A 12394-nucleotide genomic window follows, 5' to 3' on the forward strand; every position below is an offset into this window, starting at 1 on the left:
TGAAGATATTCATTCTATTGGAATTGGTATTTGAATAGGCTATGAAGCATATCATTATCAATCATATTTGGACTGTACAGCACTAGAGCTGATTTAAGTGTTAGGTAATATTTGCATTATAGAGAATAACTGTATCTAGTATGGAAGCTCTCAAACATTTTGGAATTGGGCATAAATGAAACATACACATAAACAGAGCCTATTGCCTGAATTCCACAGGTGCAGAGTATGTACTATAGAAAGTGGCTATTAGCTAGTATAACAAGTACCACCTCATACAGACAAACAGGATCTAGCAATGTGAATATGCACTATAAATGTATTTATTACCATTAATAAGGATCTAGAAAGGTAAACTAGAGATTAAAGATAGGTCTGGCAGATGAAGGCAGGGGCTAAAGATATGAATTAAACTGCAAATAAACAGAGACTATTGCATTTATATTTGAATATATTACTAGCATACTAGAAATAACTGATTGCTTTGAATTTAGATAAAAGCTAAAGCTAAATTTCTCTTTAGGTACTTTCAGCCATCATGGCTAGAATATACAAAAAGAGAAAATAAGAAGTATAACGCAGGAACGTAAAATAACACTAGAAAACATAAAATGTTTACGTGACAGAAATGTAATCCAACTAAGCCTTGTATTAAGGCCTTGTCCTATATTTCTGATCTGACATTGCCGGTACCTGCCAATTACTAATCAAAAGCTAGACAAGAGGTCAACTCAATGGCTGTATGGTCACTGCTACTGATCTGCTGATGATTCAATCAGCACACCTCAGAATAACATATGAGTTTATTGCAGTCAACTGCCACAGGTCTGAAAATGTCAAAATATAACCTGACCACAGCCACGTAGATGAAGGGTCAGTTCAATCAAGACACAGTCTGTGTAAAGTCATCCACACAAAGCTGAAATAAACTACCTATAAATATAGCAGTTATACTAATAATACCATCAAACACTTCTTCATAGTGAAATAACACCTACGGGTTTGTTGAAAAAAAAAATCTAGAAAATGTCAGGATGAGATGTCCACTCACAACTATGAGATGTATCACAACTATGCCTATTTTATTAACATACCAAATTATGAGAAAACATCTTTATGTGCTGTGTATATGTAAGCTCATTTAGTATCACTTAAACCTTGCCGTGTAGGGGTTAGGCCCTGTTCCACACTTCCAATCGCAAAACACTAGCGATTCATGCTAGCGTTTTGCAGTGGAGATTTTTACGCGGTAAATGCATATTTTTCAATGGACATTTTCACATTTTTTTGAGTGATTCAGATTGAACTACATTGTGATCATTTAAAAATCGTGAAAAAATGCTGCATGTAGCGCGTTTGTGTTAATCGTGAATCGACGGCAATCGCGGCAGAGAGATCACTGCCATATAGATTACATTGCACTAGTGCTTTAAAAAGTGCTAGCGATCGCCAGGGATAAGCGGCAAATGCCCGCTAGTCACCCAAGTGTGAATGAGCCCTAAGGGTGCTCAGAAACAACATGCTTTGCTGATGAAAACAAGAAAGCAGGGTGGAAGCACAGTCCCAATGCCCAGTAGCAACATGCCCACATTTTTGTAGGGCTTGCAAAGCTTTTCCAATTCAACTATTTTCTTTCTCACGGAAATCAGCTAGGAATCTGTATACTGATACTAATGAAGCACATTTACACCGGAAACCATCTTGCTCCATGAAAACAAATCACAAAGCTTTGCAAGCCTAACAGACACTTGACAAATACCTAGAGAAGCTTTGCCTCAAGTAACTGCATTGCCCTACACTGCTGAAACATCCTCCTCTGTGGTGTTGCTGGAAAACCCATAACCAACATCGATGGAGTTAATTCAGCTAAAAACGCAAGGTACATTAAAAAAAAAAAAAAGCCTGATTGCTGAAATTCTTTTCCTCTAAATTAAAACATGAATATTTCATGATAAAAATAAGGTTCTCCAAGAGAGGCAGTAACTCCAGCTGCACCTCTCCATCGTTGAGCGGCTTAAATTACTGCTGAAAATGGAATATGAATGTTATTAGCATGCGATTAGTATTTTCATTTGCATGGCGCTCTGAGTCCTTATTGCCTTGGGGAGAAAGGGAGGTGGAAGATGAGTGGGTGCATGGCACCCATTACTGGCTGGCTGGCCTGATTTTACACACACACAGACTCCTCTCATCACTTACACACACAACTAGGTTTTCTGGCAGACCATTGGCTGTTCTTTTGGCATGTGATTGTCGACTGTCCAACCAGCTCGAAGGCTGGCTGGCACCGAAATACCAGGGTTTCTCCATGTCGAAATCTTGAGCCCTCTCTCGTTCCAAAAGCTGGGACACCTGGGTCGCCACAGCTCCCCTGATCAATTTCTGAAAGACAAAAAAAACAGCTTCCTGATTAAATGTACATGTCAACATTGTAGATGCACGTGCTATGTGTAAATCTGCTTTTAGCTTCTTTTGCATTAGAGAATAGACATTTCCTTGCTATATTCCTTTTTTTTTCAAAGGTTTACATTTAAAGAGAACCTATGAGGACTGAAATTACTGAGGTGCAAAGACTGATTTATTATAAATATTACAACTCCAATACCATTCACAAAATCACAACATATTGAGCCCCTTAGAGAATACAAACAAGCTGCATGCTTGTTTGAGCAGTGACTCACTATATACTGAAGCAAGTATTAAGATTACAACCCTTAAAAACAGACCAGCAGTAGCATCTGCCACTTTCTCTCAAAGCATACTTCTCTTAAGGGCCCAGAAAACCTAGTTCACAAGCTTTTAAATGCATTATTATCTATACAAAATACATACAACTTTATAAAATATTTGCACAGTGGACACACAGTTTGCAGGAAAATTAACTCTGCTAAAGACACACTAATGCAATTTGCTAATTCTCTGATAAAAGTGATCATTAAAATGTATAGTCATATTATGATTTACCAATCTTCTTGAGTGTGTGTGACAATCCACGTGATTTGTGGAAGATTGAGCCAATCCTGACTTCTAATGACCATGCTTGATGTCTTGTATTAGATTGGATAACCTGGAACATGGGTATTCTAGCAGAGCAGAAAGGTCCCATCACTTGTTTAACATAGGATGTGCCCACTTATTGTCAGAACGGCCAAGCACAAATTGTAAGCTCACCTCTACTTACCTGTATACCAACTCTATGGCCAATTTAGTCAGTTCAGAGAAATTCTCAAAAAGTACAGATTAACCTTACATCATTGTTAAGAATGTCCTTTAGGCCTGGAACCCACTAAAAAGCGCAAAATGCTATCATAATCGCTAGCGATTTTTGATAGCATCTTTCAAGCGATTTTGGGAGCGATTCCCCTGCTCCTATACAATTCATTAGAATGGAAACACTCCCAAAATGCTGCATGTCCTGCAATTGCAATTTCCTTAATCGCAATCCCTCTAGTGGAATCTGTCCCATCCATTGGCAGAGCATTTATCGAAATCACTAGCGATTGAAAGCACTCCCTAAACACTCAACAAAATGCTCTATGGGTTCCAGGCCTCACTCAAACCAGCTTGGAATTAATTTGTGCAATCTCATTTACATACACATGACACAAACTGCAAAAAGATGTATACAGATATCATGAGAATACGATGAAGTCGACATCTGTGTTTCCAATGTAAAGCATATACAGTTCTATATCCCGAATTGGGATAGGATTGTGATAACCATCTGTATTTCTAGTTGGATTGCCTGTATGGTGACCCATTTTTGTGAGTATATTTCAGTTACAACATTTTTCATTCCTGAGTAGTACGTACTTACTACACCATTGGGGCTCACAGTTTCTGTTTATCTTTTTGCATGGTAAATGTTCTTTCTACCCCCAATCCAGAATAAATCTGGCCTCAGAATCAAGGGAGAGTTGTGATGGCTCCACAAATAATAGAGAAGAAACGTTCCAGCTTTTTGTCCATTTCGATATGTGTCCCATAGTGTGTAGAATATTTTAGCATTGGTCATTAGAGTAGATACCCCAGAATAACACTGGCCTTAAAAGGACTGAGCTAGGTTAGGATTATCAACAGGTCAAGAAATAGACTAGGATAACCAACAGATCTGTGGACATGTCAAGAGATGTTCAAAGGGTGTAGGCTGCAGTTAGAGGTTTGCAGTTAGGGGTTTAGGGATATGCATATGGCCTGTGTGTTTGGTGGTTGGGGGGTGGAAGTCTGAGTCAAGTCATGAAAATATTATAGTTGTGCAGATTACGCTTACATCTTGTACCCAGCTCTTGTACCGTAAATCAGTGTACGCTTCCCAAATAACCTTTACTTCTCTAACTATTCTCTGATAACTAAACATACAAAGAGGAAAATGAGCAGTCAACAGGAATAACATTCAGGATTCTATTTTACTTGATTTTTACAGGGTCAGGCAAGCAACAGCTTTGGCAGGTTAAACTGCTAAATTCAGAGGCAATGGAGAGAATGAAAACTGGCCTCCCAGTAGCCTTTGAAGAGGCAGGTTTACGCCGTAAAACAGCTGCCAGGGAGAGGGGCGCATTGCTCTTTCACCCTGTTGCCTCTTTACAGATTCATAAATAAGAATGCTTGACTTTACCCCGGTACACGCTCATTTTTCTCTTATAATGCTTAATCATGTGGATTGCTTTTGGATAAGTCGCACAGGGAATACAGTTGATTTGGTTTTATTTGTGCTAAGTATAATTAGCAAACTTTGTCTGATGTGCTGTTTTAGTAAATACGTTTTTTCCCAGGTACCTCACCCTGCTCTTTGCCCCCTTCATTCTTGGCATCTTCAATGCCAGTGCTGGGCCTGAAGATGCCAGGGTTGACCTTTGTTATTCATTCATTCTGCCATGGCTTATTCTGCAAAAGAACATTTAGTAAGCCTGGTAAGAGTAAGAGTAAAGGTGTAGTAAGGCTGCCACATTTATTCCCTTTGTACAAATGTTACTTTCCTGTTAGTCATGTTGGTCCTCGGGATTTTGTTTCTTCTGCCACACTGACCCAGAAAGAAAATGCAGATCAGATGATCTAACTAAAATGGCTCCATGCTAGTTTGCAACAATGTTTGTGTGCACTTGCTTTGTGATTGTTGGTGTGCTTGCAAAATCCCATTCAATTGTTCTGAATGGACAGAAATGCAAATGGAGCAACAATGTGTACGTAGTGCATTGGTGGATCAGCTAGAATGGCATCACACCAGTGGGAACAGCAATATGGGCTTGGTTGTGAATTCCCAATCCCAGTTACATGTGATCCGAAAAGCCGATCAGATTTTTTGCAGGAACAAGACTTTAGGCGCCAGCATGTGCCAAAATCTCAGCATAACAGCCAGGCTCAGTGTCATTTTATAAATGGAAATGATGATTACAGCCTACACATCCATCTCACATCAGGATGTCTTTTATTGAAGAATATGCGCACTACTACTTAGTCTACTTAATGTGGATTTAGAAAACACAAAGTATGTGATGCTTGTTATTCAACAACGCATACGCTACTTGTATAATGTTAGACTATTTGTGTAACATGCATTATATAAGCAATGTAAGTGTTGTGTGTATAACCTGAGCTGCACATTTCTATCAGTGGAGCAAGCTGAACCAGAGCTTCTCCGTAATGTTCTGCCACACACAAGCAACGCTACTCATAAGACGGTCATTATAGCAGCTTGTCAGGAAACAGAAAACTAAAGGCTTTATTACATGACTGCTGTCAGCTCAGCAAAGGCAGAAATCAAATCACAGAAATTTGACAATAAAATAGACAGCCACTGTGCCGGTCATTCCAGACACGAGGTTGTGGAAAAACAATGTAGTTTAATAACAGGTCAAATATCTGGTCCTAAATAGTAAACATCATTGCTGGAGATTTTCATTAGTATGAATGCATTTTTCTGACTAAAGCCTGGTGTACTCCTTTAATTTTGATTGGCCAATTTTACCCCCTCAATGTAGTATGAGGGTCTATAGTTTTTGAATACTATGAGTAGATTGTGTAGGTAAGCTTCCATACTACATGGAGCTGGTAGATGATCAATGAACGGCCAATACAAGTTGAAGGTGTGTACCAGGCTTTAGAGTGTGTACACATTCCAATTTTGAATTTGATTGGTCAATTTTATCACTTTCATATAGTATGACATATTTTAAATACTATGAATAGATTGTGCAAGTAAGCTTTCATACAACTTAAGGTGGCCACACACGATACAATTTTTTAAATATATGTTCAATTTAAGAATTGCAATCAATTTTTCTGACTGATTGTAACATTGAAAAAAATCTGACCAATGTACCACACACATATGTTCAATTTTTCCCCAATTATGATAAAAATTATTGGAAACTATGACAAAATTTCTAGGGTATGTATATTAATAAATTGACAATCTAACACACACCATACAATCTTTAGAAAGATTGAAGAAAAATATCTGGCATTCCGGATCGATAAAATCCGATCTGATTTTTCAGTCGAATGGAAAAAAAGCTTTTGATTTTTTCGGGAGATCCGATCGTTTTTATCGAATTGCTGTAAAATTGGATCATTTTATTGTATCGTGTGTGGCCACCTTTAGAGGTGGTGAAATTGGCCAATCAAAACTGAATGTGTATACCAGGCTTAAGCCTCTTGAATGTGTTAGGTGAGTCAGAACAGTAAAATTAAAAGACCTACAGCAATTCATCATTCACCGATTTTGTCTCTCATCACTGGCTCCAGGTTTCTGCACTGAGGAGTGAAGGACAAGACTTAAAGTGGACCTGAACTCTTGCACAGGACAGAAGGAAAACGTAGAGAAATGCACCCTGTATGTATTTAGAGAGTTTAGCCTGTTTAATTCCCCCTCATTTGTTTCTAATCACAAATTGTAATTTGATCTCTCCCCTGTGTCACATGACTGCTTATGGCAGAGATGGCAGATAAGGTCATTTGGAAGCACAGGTGGTTAACAATATGTTTGCTTCCATGAATCAGGAAGTAGCAATAGGATTTATATCAGCTGTAACAAACATTTTGTTTGAAGGTTATTATGCTGTTGTGTATCTTTTAGAGCAGAGAGGACATTCTGAGTTCAGGTCTGCTATAACAGAAGAGGTTCTAAAGGGCCTTGTTTTCTGTGGTACTAGAACACTTTCCATTACACAAGGTGGCAAATAGTGATGTAGGAAACATCAAGTTTTGCGTTTGCGAAAGTGACTCTACCATAAATGTTCATGAACTGGCAATTCGCTCCATAGACTTAAATGGCAGGTGAACAGCCGCTGACTTTAGCGGTTAATGGCAAAGCCCCCTGAGAGCAAATCAAGTTCATTAGAAGATATTGGCATAGAATCATTTCCGAGGTTATTGGCATGGAAACATTTTTTTTATAAAGGTACAGGTAAGTATTTATAATGAATTAATAATATTAAAGGACTTTTTTCTTTCTTGTGTTTTTATTTCATTTAAACCTTTGTGGAAATGGGAGAGCCTGGGGAGAGGGCTAAATTTGGCGGCCAGTGACTTTAATGTAAAGAATGTGAACACAGATTTTTTACCAAAAAATTTGCATCAAATGCGAACGGCGAACAGCCTAAGGCCCGGTTCACACTTGCGGTGGCCCTCCGGAATCGCCGTGCCGGAGCCGCACCGCTTGCAGAACGGACGGAACGGACGCACGGCATAGCAATGAAAGCCTATGCGTCCGTTCACATGCGTCCGTTCTGCCGAACCAGAGCCGGACCGGATCCGGGCCGGATCCGGACTCCGGCCTCCGTTCCAACATGCGCTATTTTTTCATCCGGCTCCTCCGGCAGCCGTATCCGGGGCGGAGCCGGACTGCACCATCCGGCCAATACAAACCAATGGGAACCGGAGAGTGCACAACACACTGGCTGAGAAATCCGGATGTTCTACCCCACTTCCTATGGGGATTGTTGCGGCGATATTGGATGGGGACACATGGGCAAGCATTTTGGAGTGGAGCAGCACAGCTGGATCCGGATCCGGAGATGTTGGCAGCATGTCGGAGGTGGAGGTGAGTGCTAAACAGCAGAGGGCCTGATTCCACAGGTCCCCCTTCTGCTGACCTCCCAGACCCCAACATTTTTTTTGTTTTTAACGTAACTTTTGCCAAACGGATCCGGATCGCATCCTGAAGGACACCTGATGCAACCTGACCGGATCCGGATCGGATCCGGATCAGAACCGTACGGTTCCGATCCGGATCCGTTCCGGATCCGGTCCGGTCATCCGGTCCGTTTGGCAAACAACCGCTAATGTGAACCGGGCCTAAGTTCACCAAGAACTGTCCGCCGACATCTCTAGTGGCAAAAAGTAAAGTAAAAAAATAAAATCATCTGCCTGCATACATATTAAAAATAAATATTTTCAAATATAAAATATACAGTAAATTATTCCACGCACAATTAAAAAAATGTAAACCAAGTTATCATACTAACATTTGTAATGTCTGAGTTGACCCAATAATTTTCATGATGTGCTTTTTGTTCATACTAATAATATACCCCAAAACATTCACTACTCTCCTTGATGGAGACTGCGCCCTAACTTTGTTTTAAGTACCCCATTTTGTATCATGGGACAGGACCTGAATATATTTCATCTTTGTAGGATAGTAGGTAGAAAAACAAAAGACTGAAAAAAGGCAAAGAAATAATGAATATAGACGCAAGGCAATTTTCCACATATCGTGAGAAATCCCCTTGCAGCAGGTTGCAGAGAAATGTCAAACAGAGTTGAACAAGCACTTTTGACAGATTTCTAAACAGGGATCAAACAGGCTGTTTTCAAAGCCATTTACTTTTTGTTCTTTTTACTGCCATTTTTGCTATTTTATATGGAATGATCAAACAGGGGCTGCAGAAAAAGAAGGATGATGGGGTTTCAGCCATGGCAATACTACATAATCTGAAAAGCAACAAGCAACAATAGTTTTTTTATATTCTTAGAGGCCACTGCTACCAGAAATCACATTTGTATTAGAGCATACTTCAAATAAAAAAGTAGGGAAATAAAAAGCATTTAGGGGGAAGATTCTTTAGGTAGCAGTAACATTTTTGTGTGCAGACAGGGTAATGCACATTGCACAAGCAATGTCTGCATAATTTATCAACAGAAACCGCCATATCTGTGTAGTATCTGCTAAGTAAGTTGTGTAAATGGTGGTAAGATGTATGCTGATTGCGCAACTAGTTACATAGGGGCAGCTTCCCTAAATCCCAATAATATTGCCATGTGCAGGCAGCACACAGCAATTTTGCAATTTTAATGGTGCCTAAAACAGTTAAGCAGTGCATGTTGCACAATTACCTAGGTAACGTGAGTTGAACTAATTGCCCAATACATGCTCTGTAACAGTTGTAAGGACTGGTGAAATGGCTGGGGCTAACTGTGCATGGCAATGTTACAGTAATTTAGTGAATACGCCCTATAGTTACATTGGTTTAAAGAAGGAAAGATGTTCATCAAGTGCAAACTCACTTTTCATCTTCTTTTATTTTAATCCAAAAGTGAAAAAAAAGAATCCTAATGGAATCAAATTGAGTCAGATGAATTAATTGGCTCAAAGTTCTAAGATTTCCCTTTATTAATTATGACTGCGGATAATCATTGCTCGTAAAAAATATATTTTCCCGCGTACCTAAAATTAACCCACTGGGTAGCCACCTGGGTGCAGGGTAAAGCCGATAAACAGCTCAATCTTCTCCTGCAAAAGTTTCGGCGGCGTCAATTACTATTCCTCTTCCAGGCCACCATTAATAGTGGGAAAAATGCATAATTTTGCTGCCAGCTATTTCTGGTGGCTTATTTACACTGTTTTTACAGTAATTTGGGCTCCATCTTTTGACGACGCCCAAACTGTCTGAGTACCGCTTTAGTCATATTCCCTATTACTGCTTTTAGTTGCTTCATCCTTTCCCTGTTTAAATATTGTGCAAGATTTTCTGATTACAAGGAACGGCTATCCACAGTGTAACAGCTATAACTCTAAAGAACCCTTATTATGGTAAAGCCTTTTTCCTCTGCATGCAAACCTTATTCGCCTGTGTACTGCCTTTAGGATAAAAATGTCATGTGACAGGTCTTTACACTAATTATGGATGTATTTGTAGATGTTATTAAGCCCACCTTTCACTACTTTAATCACCACCAAATTTCTTGTGTTATTATAGTGCCAGACCTAAAACTGATTTATGTTTCCAAGATGCAGACTGATGAATAATTTGTAAAGTGGCAGCATAATACTTGCAACCTTTGAGTTTATATTTCTTAATTAAACAGCTCAGGGGGATGTTATTTGTTCCTGAGTCCTTTAACAAATTTTCTTTACCAATCTGTACCCCATTCAGGACATATACTGTACTGCTATGTTATTACTGAGATTCAGGTGGATAAACTTGCATTCATCAATGAATCTGCTCTTGTATGACTCATCACACTAATCTGTCAATATCTTTCTTCAAATCCTCAGTATATTGGCAAGTTTTAATAGTGCTGATTTTTGGGTGTGAGAGCTTTTCAGTCTCTTTAACCCTTTAAAGAGACACTGATGCGAAAACAATTATGATATAATGAATTGGTTGTGTAGTACGGATAATTACTAGAAGATTAGTAGAAACTAGCAAAGAAAATATTCTCATATTTTTATTTTCAGTTATATAGTGTTTTTTTTTTTTTTTTTTTTTTTATAACATTGCATCATTCTTTAATATTTGCAGTTTCCACACTAGTCAGCATTCTAAATGTTTTTACAGAGCAGTCTTGTGAACTATTGATCTGTCCTCTGGCAGAGAAAACAAACATTCTTCTGTCTGCAGAAGACAGCCCTCTCTGCGACTTTGAAAGTTGTGGAGCTCAATGGCTTTTTTTGCATAGAGGTAACAACTGGAGTTTCTTAACTCTTCCTGTACTGGAAATAATTAGACTTATGTCTCTGCTCCTAATGTTTTATTTCTAGCTGTAATACACATACAAATCATTATATCATAATTTTTTTTCCGCTTCAGTGTCTCTTTAAACTCTTCTAATGGTTCTGAATTGTCCTGAACTTTCTGGGTACTTTGCAGTACTGGTCCAAGCCCGATCTCATAGAGTCATATAAATGGCAAACAATATAGAAGCTATGCCTACTGATTTAACATTTTATTATCCATTAGGTTCTCCCTTTGTTAAGTATTAGCACGACAAAAGCCACATGTAAAACTTGGGGAATTAAGTCCAAGGGAATAAACAGTAGTTTATTAATTAGCAAGTTTATATCTGCTTTAGGTAGCAAAAGTTTGAAATTGTATCATTTTTTCATATCCGAATATAATGAGGATTGTTGTGTGTGACATCAAGTTTGTGCTCTTGATATCATGTTAATTAACTCACAGCTAGGACTTATTTTTGAACCAGGACACCCTGAATTAGTTCTCACAACTGGTTTGGAGAGTGGCCTGTGCAGACATGTAGAGCTATCACTGGCAGCAATCCTTCAGCTCCATCCTGTGCCATCTTCCTGGCTAAGCAGTAACAACCAGTGCTGGTACTGAGAGTCAGACTCTTTGAGGTACCAAATGACACTGATTCATAGATTAAGATGATGGGGCTTTGGCTTCGGATCCACTGGGCCATGTGGAGGACCAGCCAGAACATATTAGATCCTGGACATGATCTCTACTGCCCATGGGCCAGAGTCATGAAGGCACAGTCTCTCTATTAGAAGATGATAGCTGTCATTTCCAGAGGGACATACAAATTCCATAGCAGCAGTTCTCACCAGGCTGGCGTGCACAGGTAGAAATGTCTCTGCTGCAACAATGTCCACCTGGTTAGATTACCAGAGAAACCTGAAGGCACCTACCATGCTACCTTCCTAAAATAACTAATAACATACACCTATGGTCTCTTTTCTGAGGTTTTCTGTGTAGAACATGCCCACTGGATTCCAGCCCATTTAAAACAACTGTGAGCTAACCTCCAGCCAGGCTAGCTACCATAGCTAAATACTTTAGCTGCACTGAGGAAAAGGAGTAGTGCCTGGAAGATAGCCGTCAGTGGGCGCAATTAGCTAAACTGAAGAAGTGGGTGCATCAGCTTAAAATTAAATATTTTATGATCTTTCCTGCACAGCTGAGAGTGGCTGATAACAGCTGTACCCTCTTCTTTACCTTTGACCCAAACTTAGACAAACTTCGTCTTTGTTCGTAAGAGGTTCTCCTATTAAACTGATGCACAGAACAGTGTTTGCAAATTTTTACCAAAGTCATTTTCACATCGAAAATGCTATTTTCAATTTTGAGAAAATATTCACAAAAATACATTGTACATGAGTAAGACTGATGTAAGTACATGATGTTATCACAATTCGGTGACATCACTTTGC

General features: G+C 39.1%; 1 protein-coding gene across 5 annotated transcripts in view; it reads right to left on the reverse strand.

Annotated features, from left to right (window-relative positions):
* Positions 1-12394, reverse strand: part of CSMD2 (CUB and Sushi multiple domains 2) — a 1291405-nt gene that overhangs the window by 421584 nt on the left and 857427 nt on the right. For 4 of the 5 annotated variants that reach the window (XM_068268934.1, XM_068268936.1, XM_068268935.1 and 1 more), the window contains one exon: positions 2200-2382. The exons of the other annotated variant lie outside the window; for it this stretch is intronic. In XM_068268934.1, the coding sequence (XP_068125035.1) occupies positions 2200-2382 (183 nt within the window). The remainder of the gene's footprint in view (positions 1-2199; positions 2383-12394) is intronic. 5 annotated transcript variants of the gene reach the window in all.

Source organism: Hyperolius riggenbachi, chromosome 2 (assembly GCF_040937935.1).
Source record: "Hyperolius riggenbachi isolate aHypRig1 chromosome 2, aHypRig1.pri, whole genome shotgun sequence".
NCBI lineage: Eukaryota > Metazoa > Chordata > Amphibia > Anura > Hyperoliidae > Hyperolius > Hyperolius riggenbachi.